Below are 26,929 nucleotides of genomic sequence, written 5' to 3'. Positions count from 1 at the left end.
TTTTGAAAGACTTATTTGCATTCTCCAAATTAAAGATCTTGTCCAAAAGGAAATGCTAAAGTCATGGTTTTTCTCAGCTTGACTTTTTGGGTGCTAGGAATTTATAATCAGGATTTTTTGAAGGGGGAACAGAGATGGGACCTTTGAACAAAGTCCCTGAGCCAAAATAAACACTCCATTGTTCCATAGTTTTGTATTACAAATAGAAAAACATCTCTATCATTATTCTATTAAGGGAACACAGATTACCAGATTCCTAAGAAAAGGCGACCAGTTGATTGAGCACTTTTTGTTTAAGGGTGGTGCACAGTTAATGCCAAATTTCTGTCAACACAAGAAAAAAATTCATATATCAAAAATTTTTTTATAATCTATTATGTAAGAAATTTATGCATGTTACTACTTACCAGAAGAAACTTTCTGTTTCCAGCAATCTGTTGAAAAATCTTGATCAAAGGCATTTATTTGGAGCTTAAAAGTGACAATGTAATTACAGACAAATTCAGTATTACTGTCTTTTTACCACCTTTTCACTCTGGCAACAATATTAGCTATAGTGAGCAACATAAAACTGCTAACTATAAAAACATTTTTCTCTGATTCTGAAATGACAAGTCAAAAAAACCCCACCCACTACTCTCAACTCATCCTACAAAAGAAATTGGTGTCTAATTATCACTCTCTTCTGCTGCCAAGGTGAGTTGTCATTTGTGGTTGCTGGTTGGGCAACTTTTCTCACTCCCAAGGTTATTTGTCATTTTGTAAGAAAGAGTAGCAAATCCCAAAGATTTGCACGTCATGAGGAAGTGTTGGCTATGCTTTTGTACAACCAGACCTCTTTACTGGAGGAAGAAAAGGACATTGTATTGGGGCTCATAATTTTCTAGGCATTATGTAAGATAAGAGAGGAGGCAGAAAGAAGGTCTTGCTTCCCAAATATCAGATCTGTTTCCCTTTGGGCTCTGAGGAATGAGAGACAGAACTGAAAAGCTCTAGATCATTTTTAAATTGATTTGGTTCCGTAAACTGCATGATCACATTTATCAGGCACATTTTCCAATATGAAGCAGTGTCAGTTTAACACCAAATATATTGATTAAGGCTCTACTGTCCAAAGGGCATTGACAGTTTGGTAAAGAGAAGACAGTTTACACCTCACTATTCAAGACAGACTATGTCACCCTGAGTGAGCTCAAGGGACAAAGAAAGTACAACAGGCTACAGAACAAGAAAAACTCTTCCTGGTATGGTGGCCAAGGACAACTTTGATGAGGGAAGAGACAGTTGGGACGGACCTGGAGAGCTTGATGGATCTTACAAGATGAAAAGAGCTACAGTGTAGGAAGAAGGGAAAATAGAGGGTATGCCAGGTAGTATTGAGCATATTGAGTAAGAGCTTGGGCCAATCCATATGACAAAGTTAATGAAGTTGGGTGTAGAGGGGAAGATAGTTTGAAAAATAGACTGGGACTGTTGCCTGGGGCCTTGACTGTCAGCTAAGGATGCAGGGTCCTAAGCAATGGGGAATCATTAAAGAATATTAAACAAGAAAACATCATGTTTGGAGATAGACTTTTGATTCCTGGCAGCAAAGCAAATGATGGATTGGAGACAAAAGAGTTGGACAACTGGGTGACCAATGAGGACTATGTGGTAATAGTCCCCAGAATGAGCAAAAAGATCTATGGTTGCATGATTACAACCTCTTCACAGATAAGTTAGTGTCTTTTAAAGGAGTAGTATCTCTTTAGAACACAAATTAAGTGGAACAACAGAACAATTCAGTGGAGTTTCATTGTAATGGGATTTAGTTTGTTGGTTCAGCTGTGGAATTAAGAACAATATACAATGATGTTGCAGATCACAGCTGATAAACATGGTATGACATATATTCAAATATATACATCAGTATACATGCCCCTTGTTAAAATTCTGGCCATCTCATTATCATCTGCAACATTAAAGACTGCAAGGCTCTGTGTCTTTACCAACAGTAAAGGCAGCTTTGGCCATTTCTTGTTTTCTCCAACTACTAGATGTCTGAGTCCCAAAGGTGAATCTGTCCAGCAGATTTTGACTTTGACAGCCTTCATGAGAGTGGATGTTGCATGTTCAGTGTGCTGAAGCCTACTGTCATAGACACTGCCTCACTCATGATTAGGTCACTCAGTACCTGTTCCATTTGAGGACTCGGCAGGTTTCAGATCCACAGAAGAAATATCCCACTTGCCTATGGTAAGTTATGAAATACATTCACTCTTGTCATCCCTGAGATAAGATCTATGATTTTTTAGACCTTTGATTTTAAAATATCTCAGTATTAACTAAAAATGGAGCCAAAATTCACTCTCAGGACCAGAAGAAAAATGAACAAATGGAAGAACTCATCAGGCCACTTTCCCTAGCTTTATTACACAAGCCCCATCTTCCTTACCTGAAACAAGTGAAATATAAAATTAGCACTAAATAAGCCACAAAGTACAACACAATATTGTGATGGAAGAAGAAAAATTCGTCCTATGGCAGTTCAGGTTTAGAATGATAATGAGGAAGACTTTGACTGTCAGACATTGGTGAATGAATGGGGACCCTTACCTCTGAGATGCCTGACATGGAACAAAACACCCACAGTCTTACAGAATAATGGATATTGCCAGTTTGGCTAAAGGGGGAAGACGAACCATGATGTAATGGAGAGTGACAGCTAATGGTGTTATCGATTGCATATTTTGCCTTTTTGCTGTAAGTGGGTACCACATTAGAACTCAAAAAATACAAACAGTTTGCCTCTTCAGGGAAAAAAATTAGATGTAAAGTCACAGGACTTTTAAATTTTTCAAATTCTAATGCAACTCATTTGGAGCTGTAGAAATCACTACTGTTCCAAATCTTTTATTAACATACAAGGAGTGCCAGTTTTGCACAAGCTCTGTCATATTCAGAGATAGATTGTTGGCATAAACTAAGTCATCTATCCTCTTGGTTTTTCATGTTTTCAATAAGAGGAATGGCTAAATAGAGTGTTTTTTAGATAAGTAGTTAAAGCTTCTCTGGTCAATTCTGTGGGAAATGTTTGTGAAGGCTATTTCCAGATGACATGCAGAATAAATATATAGGGAAGATACTTCTGCATACATTAAACTACAAATGGAAGCCTATTTGGAATAATTATATTTTTTAACAGTAAAATCCTTTTATTTAAGCCATTGACTCTCTTTCTAAGGAAATCTTCAGCAGGAGCTTCTGAGTTCATTCTCAGTGGTTAATGCAGCAGAAAAAGAAAATGAATTAAAGGACTTTCTCGGGATATTTTCTGTAATCACTTGAGACCGTGAACATGGCATTCTGGTGCTTTTGCATTTAGGCACTGAGATGACCACAGATGTGTGAAGCTTATCCTGGATCATTACATTACAGGGCTTTGGCCTATGCTATCTCTTTTATGGTTACAGTATTATTATTTTGATGTTTCTCAGCCAACTGTAACACATTGTACTCTGTGAAATGTTTTGGTTCTTGTTTTAATGGATATTTGCTAGTGGGTTTCACAGTGGTCCACTTGAGTAAAATGAACCAGCCTTGGCATATCCGTTTGTTGCAATTTACTGAGACTCAACAAGAACCCCTGGTCCAGCTTACCTAGGGCTTGTGGATCATGTTTGTGACTTTCAGTGAGAGATTGAGAACCATTTGCTAATCATTGTGCCCCAAATCAGAGTTTTTCATTAGAGTATTGAAGTGCTTAAATTAGCCTGCTTTTTGAGGCTAGTGATAGAGCGCCTTTTTTTTTTTTTTTTTTTTTTTTGCATTAATCAGACATAGCTAACACCAGAATTCTGGGAAGCCTTATGACAGAACCTAGCCTGTGCAATATTGCATGTGATTTGCTGTTCTTGGAAGGTCCACTCTGTGGCTTTTCTCCGGAATCTATGAAGAAAATGTTCCTTAGTTTAGAAACTGGGATTGAGAAAGCTCCCCTTCCTTGTCCTATAACACTATGTCTGGTGAAGGTCAACTCTTGAGCCATGACAGTAAGTAGGGTGCATATGGGGGTGACGGTCATGGATTCAGTGACTAGAACTCACCATGTAACATTCCAGCCATCCTGTCAGTGTTTTCTTGAAGTAGATGCCTTATATAAACTTCTCTTTGTTAGAACCACTCCTGGGACTCCTGGGTGGCTCAGTGGTTGAGCATCTGCCTTCGGCTCAGAGCATGATCCCGGGATCCTGGGATCAAGTTCTACATCAGGCTCCCCACAGGGGGCCTGCTTCTCCCTCTGCCAATGTCTTGCCTCTCTCTCTGTGTATCTCATGGATAAATGAATAAAATCTTAAAAAAAAAAACACACACACACTTTATCTTTCTATCTGTTTAAGTTTGTATGGGCTTGTTATTTTTTTCTATAAGCAGGGATATAGATTTAAAACCCTTTAATACTGTTATTTTTTTTTAATGTACTAAGGATTCTACAATAAATGTCCATGTACCTGCAACCCAGGCAAATACATCAAACATAAACATTTTTCCCCATATATACTTCATAGCTACTATTTATAAAGAAACAAATTATACATTTCCCAAGTTTGCCTTTCTCAGACTCACCCTACGCTCTGCTACCCCAGAGGAACAATTGTCATGTGTTGACATTTGTACAGTCCTGTTTCTATACTTTTAAATTTTACTACATATATGAAACATGCTTGTTATATGTATGAAACACAAATTATTTATGTATTTTAAAAGGCTCATATATTTTGCTTTAACTGTGGAATGTGGTACTCTGGCAGTTACTACTTTTGCTATTTAACATTTTGTTTTCAGAACTGATATTGTATTATCCTTGTTCATTTTTTTTTTAAGATTCTATTCATTCATGAGAGACACAGAGAGAGAGAGAGAGAGAGAGAGAGAGTGAGGCAGAGACACAGGCAGAGGGAGAAGCAGGCTCCATGCAGGGAGCTCCATGCAGGACTCGATCGTGGGTCCCCAGGATCACGCCCCAGGCCAAAGGCAGGCGTCCAACCACTGAGCTACACAGGGATCCCCCTATCCTTGTTCACTTTTTTTAATTGCTGTATATTACTCCATCTTATGAAAATATCACAATTTACCCATTCCCATACTGATCAAAATTTAAATTGATTCAACTGTTTTACTAAAATAAATTATACTGAGATAAATATCCTTTTATATTTCCCTCAGGACATATATAATAGAGGTTTTCTGGAGTATATATCAGTGGACTTGACATGTCATAGGATATGCACATTTTCATGTTTGGTAAACATTGCCAAGTTGCTTTCCAAAGTGCTCATACCAATTTATACTCCTACCAGCAATGTATGAGAACCCTCACTTCCCCAGGTCCTTGTCTACACTTATTATCAGATTTAATTATTTGTGGGTTGATATATATGAATCACTATCTCATTGTTTTAATTTTCATTACTCTGACTATTCATAAAATTGAACATCATTTTTATAGGGCCATTAGGATTTCCTCCTCTCTGAATTATTTATTTCTACTCTTTAAAAAAATTTTAATTTAAAATCAATTAGCCAACATATAGTACATCATTAGTTTCAGATGTAGCATTTGATAATTCATCAGTTGAGTATAACACCCAGGGCTCATCATATCACATGCCTTCCTTAACACCCATCACCCAATTCACTCCCACCTCCTTTTTTTGTTTTAATTTTAGAAGGAGAATGACAGTGCACATGTGCACACATTGGGGAGGGACAAAGAAGAGGGAGAGAAAGAATCTCAAGCAGACTCCCCACTGAATGCAGAACTCCATGCAGGGCTCTGGATCCCATGACCTGAGCTAAAGTCAAGAGTCAGTGGCTTAACCAACCACCCAGACGCCCCTATTTCTTCTCTGTTCTTTTACTGTATGTGCTTATATTTCACGTATAATACTTTGTCTATACATTGAAAATTCTGTGTCCCATCTGTTGATTGCATTTAAATTTTTTTCAAGACATGTTTTAACATAGATAATTTTTAAATTTGTTATTCTGCTTCTTGTGCCTTGCTTAAAAAATTACTTTCTCCTCCATGGTTATATTGTATATAAATTTCTCCTGTACTCTAAATTGTTTTAATTTACTTCTCAAAGTTTTGTTTTAAATGTGTAGACTTTGAGTTTATGTTGAGTTAATTTGCATGTATAGTGTAAAGCATGGATCTATTCTTATTCCATATGAAAAACAAATTGTCCCAATACCATTTACTAAATAGCTCCATCCTTTCTCCATTAGTTGTAGTGCTTCTCTGGTGTGTACTAAAGATCTCATGTATGCTTTGGACCTTCTAGGCTTTTTGTCCTGTTGATTTCAGCTTTCCTCCTATTACAAGGTACCATGCCATGTAAAAAGTATACCTTTATAATAAGTATTTTTCCTTATATTGCATGACAGAATGCTTTAAATGTTTTATTTTCAGTACTCTGTTAAGTACAGGTTTTTGGGTGACATTTCTGTCAGATTCAGAAAACCCTAGATTTCTAGTTTATTAGGAACATCATAAGTGTTAAATTATAAACAGTGGTCTTCTGCATAGTAGAATAATCATTTTATTACCACTTTAAAATTATTAATGCAGTAGATAATATTGCTAGATCTTTCTGATACTGAACTATCTTTATATTCCTTGTCTAAATGTTACTTGAACAGGGTGTTTTATTGTATTATGTTTTGGGGTTTTTTTCCCCAGAAAGTCTTAAAGTGTATTTTGGCAGACTTGCTTTTTATAGGTATTGATTTAAATAATTACTTTTCAGAAATGTTTCTTTGTGAAGCTAAAAATACAAAGGTTTCTCTTTCATTTTTTTTCAAGTCTAGTTATTACATAGCAATCCATTTCTGCCTATTGAGAAAAAACATTCACAGAACATGTCTATAATGTCTCTTCTTTCTATTCTTAAACTATGTGAGGCTTGTCACTTTTCCAAAAGTATGATTATGCTCAACTTCTTTATCCCTTCCTAGAGCCTGTGGTAGGGATGCGGCCTTCTCAGTCCTCTCTGATATGGGTTCTCCAACAACCGTGCTGATTTTCAAGGCAGCAGAAGCCTGCAACAACCACATTGTCAGTGTTTACCGATACCCATGCACTCATGTATCTCATGTATGCCTCAGTAGGGCTGCTCACTCCCATGTCAAGCAATATTGGTGTTCCCATGTCACAGATTATCTATCCTTCTCCCAAAAAAGGTGGAAGACCTAGCACATTTTAATTGTTCCTTGAAATAATCTCACCTATTTTCCTTGTTCTTATTGTGCAAAATTTTCTTTTTCAATCAATAGAAAATGTGGTCCATATTGTTTTTACCAACAATATTTAGTTGAATTGGCTATCAAGTTTTTCCTCACCATTTCTTTAGTCATCTAATAAATCTATATTTCATATCTTCTATTGGTCTGCTATAGTTATAGGTGATTGGAAATATAGCAGTGAACTGAACAGAATTCCTGAACTCATATAATTGACCTTCTAGGAAGAGGAGATGAAAAACCAGTAAACAAGTAAATATATGACATATTAAATAAAGATAACTGCTATAGAGAAAAATAAGATATGATTTATTATTGATCTAGATAGTCAGAAAAGAGCTCAAAGATGAAGTGATATTTTAAGGGCTACTTAATGGAATTTTGGGAGAAAAGGATCCCAGGCAGAGGGAGTGGTATATGCTGTATCAGGTCTTCAAAAACATCAGAATCCAGGGTGGTTGGAGCAGAACGAGCAAGAAAAGTATGGTAGATGGAGGCAGAGATAGTAAGTGGTGGTCGGGGAGAGGGTCAATGAGGATTAGGTAAGTGTTTCAGACCACCATAACCATTTTGGCATTTATTCTAAGTGAGATGGACACCATCTGAGCGTCTCGAAGAAGAAACTGACATGTTCTTGTTTTAGCAAGACCTTGATGGGTAGCTTATATATTTGGAAATAAGGAGTTTCAAAACCAGAAGTATGTAGACTAATTAAGAAACTATTATAATAATCCAGAGAAGAAATATTGATAACTTGGATGAGGGAGATAGAGATAGCAAGAAGTGATCACATTCTGAGTATATTTTGGAGGTATATCTGAGAGAATTAATTGATAGATTGATTTTCAAAGTATGACTGAAAGGCCTGAGAATCTGGAAGGATGAAGGTGATATTGACTGAAATGACCAGGACTATGGAATGAGCAAGTAGGAGGGTAAAATCAAAAGTTTTGTTGCAGATTTATAAATTTGAGATTCCTATCAAATATCCAAAGGGATTATTTAGTCAGTTGGATTATGAGCCTGTAGTTCAATGAAGAGTTTCATATTAAAGGTATATATTTGGAGAACATAATCCTATAGATGATATTAATGATAGTACTGAATGAAATCACCTAAGGAATAAGTATAGATAGGGAAAAGAAGAGAGGAGGATAAATACTGGGGTGGGCATGGTATTCCAATGTTACGTGGTTCGGAAAATGAAGAGGTACCCAGCAAAGTAGAGCAAGATGAAGTGTCCAGTTGGGTGGGAGAATCGATGGAGAATAGTCTCCAAATGCCAAATTAAGATAGTGTTTCAAAAAGCGATCCATTATGTTGTATGTTAATAAGTCAAATGAGATGATTAAGAAGTAACCACTAGATTTAGCAATGTGAAGTCCTTGGTGGCCAGGACAAAAGCCGTTTTATTTGGTAGTGAAGCTTATGGCCTTATTTGAATGGGTTTAAGAAGGTAGACAAAGAGGAATTGAAAATAAGAATCTAATGCAATTCTTTGGGAAGTTTTGCTTTAAATGGGGAGCAGACAGGCTCCCTGCTCAGTGGGAGTCTGCTTGTCCCCTCTGTCCCTCCCACTGCTCATGTTTGTGTGCATGCTCTCTCTCTTTCTGAAATAAATAAAATTTAACAGAAAATAAATGGGGAGCAGGGAAATGAATCAATAACTATAGGGATAATAACTGGAATAGTTGAGAGTGTAGGGGCACCTGAGTGACTTAGTGGCTGAACATCTGCCTTTGGCTCAGGTTGTGATCCCAGGGTCCTGGGATTGAGTCCCATACCGGGCTCCCCACAGGGAGCCTGCTTCTCTCTCTGCCCATATCTCTGCCTTTCTCTGTGTGTCTCTCATGAATAAATAAATAAAATCTTAAAAAAAATCTTTAAGTAGTAAACTGCCCTCCACCCCACACTGCCCAGCACAAGACTTAGTGACAGTTTAGCTAGATATCAAATTCTAGATGGATGATTATTTCTCTAACACTTAATGCTTTTTATTTATTTTTTGGCATTTGTTGTTGCTGAGGAAAAAAAATCTTCTACTGGTCTGTTTGAATCCCTTACTGGATAATATACCTCTTATTTGAAGTCCTTTTAAAGAGTTTTCTTTATCCTGATGCCCCAATGTGGATTTATTTTTTCTTTAATTTTTATTTATTTATGATAGTCACACAGAGAAAGAGAGAGAGAGGTAGAGACACAGGCAGAGGGAGAAGCATGCTCCATGCACCAGGAGCCCGACGTGGGATCCGATCCCGGGTCTCCAGGATCGCGCCCTGGGCCAAAAGCAGGCGCTAAACCGCTGCGCCACCCAGGGATCCCTCAATGTGGATTTATAATCCACAGTGGTTACTGTGGGTTTTTTTTAAATTTTTAAAAAATATTTTATTTATTTATTCGTGAGATACACAGAGAGAGAGAGAGAGAGAGAGGCAGAGACACAGGCGGAGGGAAAAGCAGGCTCCCCACAGGGAGCCCCAAGTGTGACTCAATCCCGGATCCTGGATCCCAAGATCACGCCCTGAGCAAGGCAGACGCTTAACCACTGAGCCACCCAGGCATCCCTACTGTGGGTATTTAATCCAAACTCACTCTGTTCTTTTAATTTTATAAAATTATTAATAATAACTTTTTTTAAAACTGACTCTTGGAATTGAATTACATTTTCTCATTTGGAACTCCCATCATACCTGAGTGGGAGCTCCTCAGTCTACCCCCTATGGTTTGTAATTGCTCTTTCACATTTTCCACTACAACTATCTTAGTTTTAAAAAAATAAAAAACAAAAAAACCTACCATTGCAGTAGTTGACGTAAAGGAGGAAGTTCAAACTGTCAACTTGCAGTGCCGTGTTGGCCAATACAAAATTTCATGTGAAGAAACTTAGTGCCCTTCCCTCTCTTCTCCATTTGTATTAGTCTATTCTGGCTGCTATAACAGAAATACCATAGATTTGAGTGGGTTTATAGACAATAGAAATTTATTTCTCACAGTTCTGGAGGCTGGGAAGTCTCAAATCAAGGTGTCAGCAGGCTCACTTCCTGGAACATAGACAACTGTCTTCACCGTGTCCTCACATGGTGGAAGGGTAAAGGGAGTTCACTGGGACCGCTTTTATAAGGACACTAATCCCATCCATTACCTGATCACCTTCTAAAAAGCCCCACCTCCAAATACCACACTGGGGGATATGGTTTCAACATATGAATTGGGGCAGGGGGTATGAACATTCAGCCTTATAGCACCATTCTAATTGATTAAATAAACCAGCAAACAAAGCTGGGTTTGACCCATTAAAATGATCCTATAGTGTGATAGGTCATGACTCACAGTTTGAAAAACACCGAATTGAATGGCCAGTAATGGGAATATGAGGGAATATTAATTAGTGCAGCCATTAATTTTTATATTCATAGTTTTTCTGTTTTTAGGGGGGTGGTTGAACAGGGGTTATTATGCTGCTTTAGCCACCAAGGAAGAGGATGCTTCCCTGTAATTCCATGTAATGGGGATTTACTATAATGACAGCAGGTATCTGTTGCTGTGCATACCCCTTCTCACATATCTCTCTCTTGGAACATGGGTCCTTCATGGGTTCTTTTTAAAAAAAAAAAAAAGATTTTATTTATTTATTCATGAGAGACACAGAAAGAGAGAGGCAGAGACATAGGCAGAGGGAGAAGCAGGCTCCACGCAGGAAGCCTGATGTGGGACTGGATCCCGGGACTCCAGGACCACGCCCCGGGGCCTAAGGCAGGCACTAAACCACTGAGCCACCAGGGATGCCCCATGGGTTCTTTTATAATGTCCTCAAGCTCCCTATCCTCTTACTTCTAACTTCTCCAAGCTGATAGAATCTGCCCAACATTTAATGTCAAGTATTTCCTATTTGTCAACCATTGGTATTAGGACCTAATTCTCAATCTAATCCATGCATATTTAGCTGAGCCAGGTTGATTTCATTTGAATCAACAAAGACTTGCTAAAAGCTGCATTTGCCAGAAAAAGTGGCAATCTAATTGGCAGGTAATTAAGATTTACTAATGTTAAATGGAAAAAGAAAAAAATAAAAGAGATAGCTTTTTGTATGGGCTCTGTTTTCAACTGTCTTTAGAAATTTTACTGAAAAGAGAATGACAGAAAAAGAATTCATAATTTGTTTTCCATTGTATCAATATTTACCAAACCTTTACATAAGTATTGTGCATTTCTTTTTTTAAACAAAGATTTTAGGGACACCCGGGTGGCTCAGAGGTTTAGTGCTGCCTTCAGCCCAGGGCCTGATCCTAAAGAACCGGGATCGAGTCCCATGTCAGGCTTCCTGCATGGAGCCTGCTTCTCCCTCTGCCTGTGTCTCCGCCTCTCTCTCTCTCTCTCTCTCTCTCTCTCTCTCTCTATCAGCCTGTGTCTTTCATGAATAAATAAATAAATCTTTAAAAAAAAAGATTTTATTTACTGATGAGAAACAAACAGAAACAGGCAGAGACATAGGCAGAGGGAGAAGCAGGCTTTCTCTGGGGAGCTCGACCCTGGAATCATGTCCTGAGCTGAGGGCAGACGCCCAACCACTGAGCCACCCAGGTGTCCCAGTATTGTGCTTTTCTAATAAGAAAAATAACATCGACTTCGGGGAATACAGTCATTTTGCAAACCAGCATCATGTACTCCTACTCTTGATTTAGTTCATCTTGGTACAAATATGAAGTGTCTGTAAATAAAATTGTGTCTGAAGTAGAAAGTCTAATGCTTCTCCCTCTAGCACCATTTCAGAATACATTACTCGGTATACAATTTGGTTTGGGGAAGCTGGGTGCCAAAACCTAGAAAAATATAACCCACTAATAGGCCAGGCTCCTTTTCCTAATTTCCTACACTTCTCTTCTCTTCTTTGTATAACCAGTATTTATTATCTGTTTTTATTAACTTGAGAGTTAGAAATTTGGTTTGGGATAGGGTCAGATAGATTGTCACCTGTTTTTTTATTAGATCAAAATATTTCTTTCTGACTAGGCTGGCCATTTCTGTGGCCTTAATAATTCCCCAAATAAAAGCATTCACAAGTTCTAAAGTGAAAAATACTCTGGTTCCAGCACACTAATAGGATTTATAACTCTCATTAAAAAAACAGGAGGGCCTACCTCTTAAAACTCATAAAAAATCCCTATCAGAATGTTACACATTCAGGTAAATTTTCTTCCTTTACAGAGAGTAAGGATAAAATTTCAGCCTGTTTTTATACAAATCCTGTGTGATTATTCTTTTCCACTCTTACAGTTGAGCCTTTTAAAAAAATAGGTGAAAATGAGCTTTTTTTTTCAAGGATAAGCTAGAAAGATCTATGCTGTCTAGTCAGAAGACTCTGGCTAGTTGGTCCCTTGCCACTCTTCAAACCCATATTATCTGTGATCCTACTTCATAGTGAGTTCCAGAAGTGTTCCCAGACTCAGGTAGCTCTCATGAGTTATCTACACATCAACATCCAAGCCAGCAGGAGTGGAGAAGAAGTAGAAGAGATGTGCATTTCCCTGGAAGATGCACTTGCCACTTCTGCTCACATCCTCCTAGCCAGAACTGAGTCATGTGACCATAGTTCACTGCAAGGTTGGCTGTGAAATGTCATCTTGCACTGGATTCTATTACCAGTTGAAATTAGAGTGAGTGACTGTTGAGCACAATTAGTAAATATGAGATCACCTTGTGGGTTGTGGCATTAATTCTATGGACGAGGGAAGACATTTGCGTTTCATTCAGAAGGGTGTCATAATCATCATTATGTTTCAAAACATAATTTTGTGTGAAAAATATATTGGGGGGAGCCTTAGTGGGTGTGAAGGGGACATTCCTGAACATGCTTGCAGTCCAAGTGAGTTGGAGTGGCAGGGACTTGGTGATAGCTGTAAAGAGGGGAAAGGGGGTGAAGCGAATTCAGAAGATGCTGGAGAGCTACTGTTAACAGAATTGGGGGCAGAGGAGGTGGACAGCCAGGCATCTTCTGAGTCTCTGGCTTGTGTTGCAAACACTGCAGGAACACCAGGTTGACGAATGAAGTGTTTCTGGACCCGAGGTCAGCTTTGGAAATGCACTCTAGAGATGTTTATCAGACAGGCTGTTTCTACACATCCAAAATATGATTTCAAAATAAACTAACTTCTAATTCACAATCAGTCAGACTCAGATCTAGTCATTGTTAACTAACCTATTCAAATGAACGTTCCTCTGTGAGGGTTTCTTCTATTCCAGGGCTTTGTATGGATGACCTGTCACAGAATGGTTAATCACGTACCACATAGGAAAGCCAGCCAGGCAGAAGGGAGTTGTAACCAACAAAAGGCCTTGCTAATTCTGGCTGTGGTCATAAGTCATGAACAGCCTTCTTGTATTGATAGTATGGTCATACACAGGAATGTGAGTTGCATAGCCTTGCGTTTATCACAACTCAGCTCACACTCAATGATGAGAATCATCATGATTGTTCTAACCATATGAGGAGCAACAAGCAATGTGGCTAAGCTCCAGAGTTAGAAAGCAGTCATTTTGTGTCTTATGGTATTTGTGTACATAAATCACTAAATGTTTAGTGTTTTGCACCTTTTGCGGACTTGTGACTTTTTTTTGATAGACCTACTTCCTTTTATTACAAGCTAATTAAAAAGAAAAAACACATTATCTAAGTGCTGTGTCCTCCTGCCCAATCAATCAAAATATCTTATTAATGGAATAAATATCCAGTTAACATGTAGGCGGTACTGAAAATTTTCTAGTCGTCTACTTTGCACCACTAATACTATGGTTAAACATTTAAGTATGTTAAGATTTCCGATGGGCACTAATGGCTTGGAATTCACTCATCCTTCATTTAACAAATATTCAAAGTGTTACACACTGGGCATTTAGGATACTTCGGTGCAATAGGAGTGAATATAGCAGATGGTGCCTCTGCCCTCTGAAGCTGTCATTCTTGCACTCCTTCGAGAGGCCATGAGACTATCACTCTCTTCAGCCTAATTCATAGTCTTTGTCAAATTCTAATGCATGGCTGCCTTCTCATCTGGTCCAGCTGATTCTGTTACAATAGTGTGATGGGTCTCACGAGGCTCCAGCCCAGGCCTGGCCTTCACTTCAGTTGGCAGAACCCAAAGAAGTTCTGGGCAAAGTTCGATGGGGCATGGGGGCGGGGTTATGTGAGGCAATGGGTTGTGTGCTTTCATCTACTCTTTTGGTACCAGGGGTGTGTGCACGTGTCTGTGTGTGTGTGTGTGTGTGTGAGAGAGAGAGAGAGAGAGAGAAAGAGAGAAAGAGAACAAGAGAGAATATGATTGATTTGGGGAGCGTTTTGCCACAGCATATAAATGAAAGCAACAAGACCAAGAAGCTAGAGATTAGGACATGCCAAGCAGTGACCAAGAAATTCACCATATACCACCTCCAACCCTACCTTCTCTAATAGATTTTAACCAAATGAGTGGAATATGGTCTGCTTGCAGACATGACTGAATGAGGAGGGAAATTTATTTATTTTTATTTTTATTTAAAAAAATTTTTTTAAGATTTTGTTTATTTATTCATGAGAGATGGAGGGGGGGGGCAGAGGGAGAAGCAGGCTCCATGCAGGGAGCCCGACGTGGGACTTGATCCCAGCACTCTGGGATCACACACACCCTGAGCCAAAGGCAGGCACTCAACCGCTGAGCCATTCAAGTGTCCCACAAAAGGGAAATTTAAAAATGTCTTGATATAAAGCCCAGAGGAAACCATACGAAAATCCAGCTCCTATTTCAGAAATATCTGCTGGACTGTTGGTTAGTGTGCCCTTCTTGTTAACTTTGATTAAAAGCCTGAGTCAGATCTCTCATTTTTTAATGTGCTTTTGAATTTTTTTAGATTTAAATCTCTGATGGCTTAGGCAGTTGTTTGCGCTCTCCTCCCACCTCACTCTTTCCTCCAACTGTCTTAATTTCCCTTGCTCCCTCTTTCTTCTACTTTTCAGCTCTACTCCTTTCTACTCTAAACAAGAGTTTTCCTTGTCCTGGAGTTCATAAAGTATTCTCAAACTGCTTTCCTCCTTGCCTGATCACCCACAAGATATAGTTTGGGTTTCCAAACTTTGTTCTTTGAATAAAAGGTTACTTTTATAATTATTTAAGGAGCTCATACATCTCAATAGAGATTATAATTTGCTCTCAGGAAACACTTCAGAGGTTTAATTTTGGCCCATGTTTGTTTTCCATTTCTTCTAGGTTTTCTAAAGTCTTAGAAAAGGTCAGCACTTTTTGGTGTATATTTTTAATTGAAGTTTGATTTGCATACAGTGTTATATTAATTTCAGGTGTACAGAATAATGATTCAACAGTTCTGTACATTACTCAGTGCTCATCATGGTAAGTGTACTCTTCATCCCCTTTGCCTGTTTCACTCACCCCCACCTCCTTTCTGGTAACCACCAGTTTGTTCTCTGTATTTAAGAGTCTCTTTTTTCTTTGTTGTTTCTTAAACAAGAAACAACCATATGAATGAAATCATATGGTATCTAACTTTCTCTGACTGATTTATTTCACTTAGTATAATACCCTCTATATCTGTTGATGTCATCACAAAGGGCAAAAATCTCATTCTTTTTTATGACTGAGGAATATTCCATTGTATATATGATATATATGTACCATATCTTCTTTATCCATTTCTTTATTGATGGACACTTGGGTTGTTTCCGTAATTTGGCTCTTCTTATTAATGCTGCAATAAGCATAGGAGTTCATATATCTTTTTTACTCATTTTTTAAAATTTCCTTGAATAAATACCCAGTAGGAATTACTGGATCATATGGTAATTCTATTTTTAAATTTTTTTAAGGAACCTTCATACTGTTTTCTGCAGTGGCTGTACCAATTTGCATTCCCACCAAAAGTACCTGGGGGTTTCTTTTTCCTTGCATCTTTGCTAACCCTTATTTCTTGTCTGTTTGATCCCAGCCATTCTAAAAGATGTAAGGAGAAAAGGCCAGTACTTTGAAGCAAAAGAAAATTCAACTTTTTTTGTGTGTGTGCTTCTAGCCATACCTGTTTTCTAATTTATTCTGATGCTTTGGGTTCCTTACTGCATGTCTGAATTAAGCTATCCTACCATGCCTGGTGTGATAGAAAGACTACTTTATCTCATTAACAAACATTCAGTTGAACTTTCCACAGAAGAACATGCTCCCATCCCTCAAAATACCCATTTTTAAAACAATGTCAGAAGTCTGTGTTCATTCCCCTTCAAAATTCATTCTAAACTGAGTGTGCAAGGCACTGTGCAAAATAGTGGGGGATCCAAAGATGACCCTCCGAAGAGAGATGAGAAAGTCATGGATAGCTTACAGTGCTCCCATAGGGGTTTGTCAAGGCTGTATGGAAGTAGAGAGGAGGGGCACCTAACTTCACCTCATAGGTGAAAAAAATGCATTGAAGTTGAAGTGACTTTGATCTGAGGGTTCAGGGAATGAGTAGCAAAGATGGGAGAAGTAGGAAGAGGACAGGTGGCAGAGGAGCCAAAGGAATGAAGAGTGTGGAGCCTTCTGAGAAGATTCCTCTTGGTGAGAGAAAAGAGGAGGTTTGGGGAATTGGTGGAAGACAGGAATGGAAGGGAAGAAAAAGGCCAGGTTGGACCACACAGGGCTGGATGCACCGTTCTGGGAGTTTATCATTTTGTACTGAGGAATCTTAAACAGAGGCTGGTGATCTGCAGTTTAAGAAACTCACTGTGGTGTCAGTGTAGAGAATAGATTTTTGCAAGGTTCTATCCAGGATTATTTTCAGAAATTTCAGTTCAGTAAGGTCCAGACTTTACAACTGGTTGTGAGTAAACTCCTTTTCTTGATTACTCAAGGTGTCTTCCTACTTCAAAGGAGGTGGCGAGGAGCACTCAGCTACTGCTGTGGTGGGGCAGGTGGCCAGCCCTCTGCGGCAGCCAGAAGAGCCGGGTGGCCTTATGCCTGTACGTTATGATTTGTTTTCACTGAATGCCTAATGATAAATGATATGTGTGACAGCGCATGTGCGCCTGAGGGTAAGTGTGGTTTTTTACTTCTTGAAGTGCTTTTTGAAACCAGAGCAACAGATTGAAGACAATAGAGGGTTCTAAAAAAAAACCTACTGGACAAGGGACAGGAGACCTGGGTGCTACTCCCAACATGGCTGTACCCAGCAGTGGTGTCTCACACACCCCACTTTGTCTCTCTGGGCCTTGCCTGCCTCATGTGTGAGGTGAGGCCTTTAGCCTAACATGGTCCTTAGGGCTTTCTCCAGCTCCCAGGTTCTCACCATACTTCTGGCCTCCACACCATCTCCCTTCCCCCTGACAGCAATAACCTTGCACTTCCAGATATTCAGATTAATAGAGAAACTGGTAAAAAAAAAAAAAAAAAAAAATATATATATATATATATATATATATATATATATATGTTTAAACCAGTTGTATTTGAAGGAATATATCCTAGTGATCATGGGAAATAAGCAAAGGGAAAAAAATTACAATTCATATTCCATCCTGTGCTGATGATAAAAGGGAATCAGAAAGCCCCGTGGACACATCTTTCTTCATTTTCTCTTGACTTTCTGCTTGTCCCTTCTGCCAAGGTAGAGAGGAGATTGGATCTGAGGGGACTGAGGGTGAGGTCCCTGATGGGGGGTGAGGGAAGGTGACCTGGGAAAGCTGAGTTTTGCCATCTTCCAAAGGAGTGCAGCCTTTACTCAGCAGAAGCATTCATACAGGTGGCTCCTCGGCAGAGTTTTGACCTGTGACCTTCCATGCCTTTGTGAAATTCTCCTGTACCTACATCCGGCACCTTCAGGCTATGCGCTAGCTGCCCAAAGTTCAGCCCTGGGCCCATCTTCTAGCCCCCAGATTACCCTTCACTCTCTTTTACCCAAACTAACTTCTCCTAAAGATCCAAAAACTATAGGTAGACAATGATGTGGATAATCTTGGGTAAAGGGGAAAACTTCTAGTACCTCTGGCCTACCTTGTATCCACCACCTGCCAGCAAAGCCCACACATGTCTCTGCCCATGCATCAAATCCCACAAGGCCCTTCGGTGTTGGTGTAGAGTGATAAATAGGGGGAGTGGGTCTTTTTTCGCCCTGAAGAGCTTTATAGATAGCAACACAGGCCCTGAGAAATGTATTTCACCCACAGTCCATCGTCTTGTGACGTCAATACCATGATACTGTTTATAGCAGAAGTTAAAAAAATATCAGTGTGGAGGCACAGAAGAGTGAACACTTATGTTTCAGAGGAGTATAGAAGGCTTCTTGGAGGAGGTGATGCTTGAGCATAATTTTTAAGCATAAGTAGGTCTATGATTTGTCTGACAGCGGCCTTGAAGGTAAAGGAAGATAGACCATGAGGGAGGCTGTTTCATGCATTTAAAAAAAAAAAAAAGGGGCAGAGAAGAGGCAGTGGGGTGATCAGGCAGGAGGAGCTCCATTCCAGAGAGAATTCTGAGGTAGAATCAGTCTCTTACAGCATCATGTGACCTGTGAGAAGGATAGGGGTAACTAAGGTACCTAGTTCAGGAAACTACAAAATCCTAATCTCATCAAGCAAGATAGGAAATGTGAGGGATGAGGCCATTTGTTCCTTAGGCAGGGGTCGGGGGTAGGTAGGAAATGCTGAATTCACTTCGGACAGGAGTTATTTCAGATGCTTATGGGCATCCAGCGAAATTAGTCCGCCTCTGAGGAGCCGGCTCTCGAGTTCTTCAGCATTTACATGAGGCTCTGTGTAAACTGCCACCCTGGGGATTCCCTGGAGCTTCCCTTCCTCATTGGGAAGTAGTTTTAATTGATAACATGATCACAAATGGTGGGTTGTAAAAAAAAAAAAAAAAAAAAAAGTCATTTGAATCACTTTTCAGTTTGGAAGATGAATGTTGTATTGCTGTTCCACACGATGTGAGATAGTTGAAACCACTCAGATTACAACGAAAAGGCATTGAAGTGTTTGCTTCTTTGACGTCTTGGTAGGAGGACTGTCTCTGTGAAACGGTGCATGGTTTGACTCAGCCTGCTCGTTCCAGTCATTATCCAGCTGCCAACTGTTGTAGGAGAAACATGGCCAAGTCATTGAATTTAGTTTCCTGAGTTATGCCGTGGTGACCCCATAGGTAAACACAAGGCTCCTGGGAATTGAATGTTTACTTCAAAGGACTGAAAACGAGCTCTCCTGAGCCAAGATATTAGGTACAAGGACATGTTACAAAGATAGCCTGTACTTCCCCCTTCCACACCACCTTTTCCTCCACCGAATACATGCTGCTTGTCCTTATCTTCCCCATCCATTTGGTCCTAGATTTTGACCTTGGTTTTGATTTACCTTTCCATTGACACATCATCTGTTTTTTAATTCCCTGGTTAGATCTGAGGTTAAGATGAGAAGCGAGGCCAGCAAGTGGATTCAGACAGGCTTTCTCTGTATTTCTCACTTTCCCTGGGATGATCTCATGTCCAGGTTTATGTGTTCAAAAAATAAATTGCATCAATTGACTGAGAGGTGATCAGACTCTAGGGGACCAATTTATACTAGCCAAACTCAAGAGATGGGCCAATACACCAGAATGCCGATTCATTCATTTGTTCTCCATTTCAGCTGTCAAGCAATTTCATTTCAGCTGGTTATTGTATTAGTTTTCCAGAAAGAGAGGAAACTCAGAAAACAAGATAAGAATCAGAAGGTAATTTGGCAATTGTAGAGTTGGAATAGAAGGAACTGAATGACTTCAGGAGAGCATCACCAAGTCGAGAGATTATTGTACCTGTTTTTGTATTGAGACATTTTTGTTGCCTGATTAAAGCACTCTTGGCCAGGGGTAGTTGGAGAAACCAAAGTCACAGATTATTTACTGTCTAATTTTTTTTAAGCATTCCTCATCCATCATTAATTGATTGGACAAGATTGTCTCTCAAGTCACAAATTTTTCTTTTTTGCCCATAATTATTTTTCCCAAAATTTTTATTTAAATTCTAGTTAGTTAACATATAGTATAATATTGGTTTCAGGAACAGAATTCAGTGATTCATTACTCACATATAACACCAAGTGCTCATCACAAGTGCCCTCCTTAATATCTGTCACCCAGCTAGCCCATCTCTCACGCACCTCCCTCCATCAACCCTCAGTTTGTTCTCTGTTATTAAGTCTCTCTTATGATTTCTCTTTTTTTCCCTTCTCCTATGTTCATCTGTTTTGTTCTCTAAATTCTATATATGAGGGGGATCAAATGGTATTTGTCTTTCTCTGACTGGCTTATTTTGCTTAGCATAATACACTCTAGCTCCATCCACATCATTGCAAATGGCAAGATTTCATTCCTTTCGATGGCTGAATAGTATTCTAGTATGTATATGTATTATATACATACACCATATCTTCTTTATCCATTCATGAGTCAGTAGACACTTGGGCTTTTCCCATAGTTTGACTATGATGTTGTAAATATTGGAGTACATGTACCTCTTTGAATGTGCATTTTTGTATCCTTTGAGTAAATACATAGTACAATTGCTGGGTCATAGGGTAGTTCTATTTTTAATTTTTTGAGTATCCTCCATACTGTTTTCCAGAGTGCCTGCACCAGTTCTCATTCCCACCAATAGTGTAAGAGGGTTCCCCTTTCTCTGCATCCTCACCAACATCTGTTGTTTCCTGACATGTTTATTTAACCGTTCTGACCAGTGTGAGATGGTATCTCATCGTGGTTTTGATTTGTATTTCCTTGATGATGAATGATGTTGAGCATCTTTTCATGTGTTTGTTATCCATCTGGATGTCTTCTTTGGAAAAATGTCTATTCATGTCTTCTGCCCTTTTCTTAACTAGATTATTTTCTGGGTGTTGAGTTTAATAAATTCTTTATAGATTTTGAACTAACCCCTTATCAGATATGTCATTTGCAAATATATTGTCCCATTTTGTAGGCCTTTAGTTTTGTTGATTGTTTCCTTTGCTGTGCAGAAACTTTTTATCTTGATTAAGTCCCAATAGTCATTTTTGCTTTTGTTTCCCTTGCGTTTGGAGACGTGTCTAGTAAGACGTTACTGTGGCCAAGGTCAGAGGTTACTGCCTGTGTTCTTCTCTAAGACTTTAATGGTTTCCTGTCTCATATTTACATCTTTCATCCATTTTGAGTTTATTTGTTTTTATGTTGTAAGGAAGTAGTCCAGTTGCATTCTTCTGCATATGGCTGTCCAATTTTCCCAACACCATCTATTGAAGAGAATATTTTTTCCATTGGATATTCTTTCTTGCCTTGTTAAAGATTAATTGACCATGTAGTTATGTCCATTTCTGGGTTTTCTCTTCTGTTCCATTGACCTATGTGTCTGTTTTATGCCAGTATTGTACTGTCTTGACATCAAGTCACAAATTTCTACACTCTGCTAAAAGGCTCTTCTCCAGTTGGACAAGTTTCAGTGGTGACTGGATAATAATCTTCCTTTTTAACATTTAGGAAGTCAACCTTGGATTCTACAATGGACTTTTAGAGATTGTATTACTTTTCTATTGCTTCCGTAACCAATGATCATAAATATATTGGTTTGTAACAACACCCATTTATTACCTCACAGTTCTGTAGGTAAAAAGTCTGGGCACAGCCTGGCTCAGCTGATTCTCTGCTTAGAGAACACTGAAATCAAAATACTTTGTAGGACTTTGTTATCTTCTGGGGACTCTGGGGATGAATTTGCTTCCAAGCTCCTTGAGGTTGCTAATACAGTTCAATTCCTTGCTATTGGAGGACAGTCTTCTCTGTTTCCTTCCTGGCTATCTGCTAGGAGCCAGGTTTGCTACCCGAGTCTGCCTGGCTGGCATCTCATGTTTTCTGTGCCACCCCCTCCAGGAACAGCACATCAAATCCCTCTTAGATTTCTCATCTCTCTGCCTTCCTCTTCTGGCACATCTCACAGTTACTTCTGCTGTTATAGGCTAATTACATTTAGTTGCCTCAGTAATAGAGGATAATCTCCCTATTTTAAAATCAGTTGATTAGTAACCTTAATTACATCTGCAGAGTTCCTTCAGAGAAGTACCTAAGTTAGTGTTTGAAAAACTAGAGATGGTCATCTTGACGGGACCTCATCAGCAACACTTTAAAATACTGTTTTGTCATTACTTGAGTGGTCCTATCTGTGGATGGCTGATTTCATCCATTACGTGTACTCTTTTTATTTGCCATTTCATGGGATAATATTTTCTTTTCCTACCTTTAGATTTAGTATTTCAACCATTTGGTATAGAAGATTCTCTATTGCAAAAATTACACTTATTGGTTGACTGAATGGGAAAGATTGATTTTTTTTTTCTCTCCCTCCACTCCTGTGAGGAAGGCTTCCTGGGATATAGTGCACTGTTTTCACAAACTGAAAAAATTGTAGCACATTTGGTTTGTACTAGGTCAGTGATTCTCAGCCCTGGCTGCACTTTAGAATCACATAACAAATTAATACTCAAGCCCTACCACAGAGATTCTAATTTATCTTTGATAAAGCCAGGTCATTTTTTAAGTTTCCCACATGTTTCTGATTTGCAGTGAAGGCTGAGAACTATTGATATGCTCCAGACATTCTGTTTTGGAGATAAGGAAGCTGAGGCTGAGGGTGAGAAATGATTTGCTTAAATCTCATACCTCGTGACAGATCTGATGCTCTGTGCCAGCTTTGTGCCCCCCAAAAAGGTTTATGATTTAACTGTGTATAGATTTCAGGGCTCAGTAATCATAGGCAAAACAAATTTTAGGGAGATCTGGAGCATCCTGCCTCTTGCATCAGTAGGAAGACTATTTCTTTCCAGGACTTTAAGAAACTATTAGACCTTGAAAAATGACTGTTTAAAGATTCCTTTTCAGCAGCTTGACCTATTGTTCATGAGCAATAATAAGTGCAGACACATTCCGCCCTAGCCAGGGAGCTGGCCACATGGACACGCACAATCTCTCAGCATCCCAGAGCTGCACACTTCCATGTGGTTGCCACTTAGCCGCATGTGACTATGAATCACTTGAAATCTGGCTAATACCAATTGTGATGTGCTGTGTGAAATACACTAGGTTCAAAGATTCCATATGAAAAAAAAGGAGTGTAAAATATCTCAGTACTTTTCGTATTAACTGTATGATGAAATGATAATATTCGGGCTGTATTGGGTTAACTAAGGTATATTATTGAAATACATTTTATGTATTTTTAATGTAGTTACTAGGAAATTTAAAAATACATATGTGGCCAGCATTTGGGTCTCACATTATATTTCTGTGACACAGCACTGTTCTAGAGGGCATTTTCTATGAAAGCTGTGAACAATGAATGGTCCAAGTCCAAACAATTACACCTCGCATGATCTCGAAGAGTGAAGTGGTATATTACAAACTTCCTGGAGTTGAGACATGACATTGATCTGCCTTATGTCTGCCATCTATCTGGCAGCCAGTCAGTCTGGCCAACTAGACTTCTTTCTATTTATATGTATAGGCTTAGAGGAGGTGGGAGGGGGGTGCCCCCATGTCATGGAAAGAGCACACTTTATAGCTGTTAAGTAATGTACCCAAAAGTAGACCAGGTGCTCTTGGAGATTCTAAGGCCTAGAGATGAACATTATATCCCTTGAGCAATACTCCTAAAGAAACTGCTATGTCAGCTTTTATGAATTATTACTGTCCTTGACAGGCCCAGAGCACTGAAAATGCTGTGGTGTCTGCCTCCGTCCATAATTCAAATCCAAACTTTATGCTCTTTTTCTTACCATCTATAGCTTTTTCTGCCTTGCTGGTACCCTGCCCATGTGCTTAGTCAGCCTTGTTTCACATTTATGAAGAAGCACAGGAAGGAGAAGGCAGGCATTGGAGACCTTGAACATGGTGCTAATTGTCTGGGGGACTCAGCCTCTCAGGGTTCCTCTAAACTGAGGAACTCTGTTTTTTTATTTTCTCAGTTTTAAAATGAGGCTGTCTTTCACAGATTCTTTGTAAAAGTTGAGTGAAATAATGTGGCTCCTGGTCAACTTCTTCATTGGGCAGATTTTAGAATAGGCATCTACTCTGTGTCAGGCCCCAGGGTAGTTGTTGGGGATACAGTGAGCAAGTGAAGCACATCTACTGTCCCCAGCTGCTCACAGCTAGAAAAAGAGAAGGACAAGGAGCCTGGCAACATGGGGCAGGAGTAGTCCTCGATGAATGGCAGCTTTCACTACATCGCACAGCATGGGATTTGGCTTATCACAAAATTGTGGGATGGTGTGCAGACAGGGGAACTGAGGCCTATGGCGATTGAGTGACTGCCCAAGTTACCACACCAGGCAATGTTGGGCTGGCACCAGGGCATGGGACTGCTGACTCCTTCTCTAGAAATGCTTTGTCCAGAAGATCACATTGCCTCACTCTTGGTTTCTCAACTTGTTTACCTTAAAAGAACAAGTTCATTTTGGACTTGATAAAAGGAAAGAAGAGTTTCTCCCAGTTTTTGCTCTGTATGTTACCTGAGGCTGCTAGTAACTCCTTTTAGTACACTGTGAGTTGCTGTACTACTCATTGTCAGATTATAATCTCATCAAAATAATAATGTTTGTGTTTGAAGACTTCATTCTATGAGATCATGTCTTCAATAGCTTATTTATTTCCTATTAAATTCAGTAAAACAAAGCCAATTTTCATCTGAGAGTCTGAAAAAAACTCCAACATCTTCAACTTTGTTTAAAGCCTATTCCCCATGTTCTATATGATCTATCACAGTAAAAAAAAAAAAAAAAAAAAAAAAAAAAAAAAAACCTTTTTAAAAGAGCCGCTTGTGAAAAGAGAATCAGCAGAAATTCAGTAAGAGGTTTGCTTTTGCAAGTTCTGTTTTGAAAAAGAAATGATTTGGTAGGTGCAGAGATATAAAATATGATGTAAAAAGGAATATGGTGTTCAAATAAGCACCCATGCAATTGATTTCTCTTTTGTGTGGGAGTCACTCCTGCATTGTAAATCAGTGGATGCACCACGTGAATCAAACTGGGTGAGGCTGGCGGCCATCCACAAGGATGATTGTTACAGTGAGGTATTGCAAAGTGCCACTGAGTCATACTGAACTCACACAGAATGCCCATATGCAGAGAAAGTCCACTCATAGCAGAATCCCATGCATACCAAACTAGGAACAGCATGAAGCATTTAGTGCTGAAAAGGCCTGCATTTTCTCATTTCTCCAGAAAGGAAGAGGTAAAGACCAAAGTTCCTATAACCCAGCTGCCTTTTGTATTCTCACAGAGAGAGTCCTACTTTGAAGCTAAGTGTTTTATCACTGGAATTCATCTACCCAATTTTCAGCTGTAGAAATCCATGATTCACAAAACAAATGATCTGGACCCAGTAACAACAGCATAGCCTTTTCTTACAGCAGATGAGATCATGATTATGGGTGAAATCAGCCTCTAGATTATTTCCCATAATTGGGCCTCCGTTAGAAGGTGCACATTTGCCTGTACACCTAAGCAAACATGAGCAGCGTTCCTGCCTTATCCTAGGAGATGCACACATTACATTATGATGATTCTCCTTTTCCTTGTGCCTTTATGTAAGTGCATGATTGAAGAAGGGAGTCATATATGTTGTGGCTACCCAGGAACACTGATCGCCTTCACCTCCCTAGGCTTCCATTTCATGATATATAAATGAGAGCTCTACTCCCCATCTATCCCATGGAAACATTATAAAACATAGTCTATTTATTACTGGTATCAGAAAGAATCTAATAACTTATTTACTGGATACACACAGAGGACATGCTAAATGTTTTAAATAAATCATCTTATTTAATCTCCTCCTGATTTCCCTGTGAGAAAGGTAGTAATATTATCATCTATATATTAGAGAAAAGTCAACAGGTGTGGTAAAGCTAGGATTTGAAGCAAGCTCTCTCTGACTCCAGAACACATGCTCTTAACCCAAGCACACTCTCTCCATAAATGAAGATCAAGGATGGTATTTATGGTAGAGGCTGATGTTAATTCTAAAGACTTGGAAAAATATCTACCAATGATCATAACTAAATATGATTAGCTAACAGCAGAACAGATGGCATCAAATGAAATCGAGTATCCAGGGTTCACGCACGAGCACTCACTGTCTCTTACATTGTGTATGAATGTCAGCAGATGGCTTAATCTTTGTACCTGTTACCTACATGGAGCCTAGATAGCATCGTTCACTTCCCCAGCTGATGGTGTGTTGGGTCCAGTTTGTACTAGCTTGTGAACCCACGTTCAGTGACTTCAGGTGCGGTGACGTGGTAACTTAGAATCAGACATGGTGGAGGTTTTCACACCACAGAAACTGGTAAGCCCTACCAATCATGGAACTTCTCCCTCTCTCTTTTTAATTCCAGAAAGACAATTACACACTTATCAGTACACCACTGTCTATGACTCAAAGAGAGATACAGTGTGAATTGTCACTTCTCTAAAGGTAAACATAGGCATACTGGCTACCCTAAAAAAAAAAACACCTGCAAATATAATCATGACTAATTCTTCAGTAAATCTTTAGTTCCCATCATTCTTCATTTGGGATGACCTCTTAAAATGTAACTGTAAGGATTTTATATGCCATTAGAAATATAAAAATTTTTATTATTG

At 39.1% G+C, this 26,929-nt stretch overlaps 1 protein-coding gene across 7 annotated transcripts in view; it reads left to right on the top strand.

Moving 5' to 3' along the window:
- The window catches only part of GHR (growth hormone receptor), a 271,389-nt gene that overhangs the window by 95,375 nt on the left and 149,085 nt on the right, over positions 1-26,929 (top strand). For 2 of the 7 annotated variants that reach the window (XM_035714896.2, XM_035714888.2), the window contains exon 1: positions 17,275-17,329. The exons of the other annotated variants lie outside the window; for them this stretch is intronic. In XM_035714896.2, coding sequence (XP_035570789.1) covers positions 17,290-17,329 — 40 coding nt within the window. In that variant the 5' untranslated portion in view covers positions 17,275-17,289. Of the gene's footprint in view, positions 1-17,274; positions 17,330-26,929 lie in introns of those variants that run through there. 7 annotated transcript variants of the gene reach the window in all.

This window comes from Canis lupus, chromosome 4, assembly GCF_003254725.2.
Source record: "Canis lupus dingo isolate Sandy chromosome 4, ASM325472v2, whole genome shotgun sequence".
Taxonomy (NCBI): domain Eukaryota; kingdom Metazoa; phylum Chordata; class Mammalia; order Carnivora; family Canidae; genus Canis; species Canis lupus.
The sequence above is the reverse complement of the archived record's forward strand: the minus strand, read 5'-3'. Positions and strand labels throughout refer to the sequence as shown.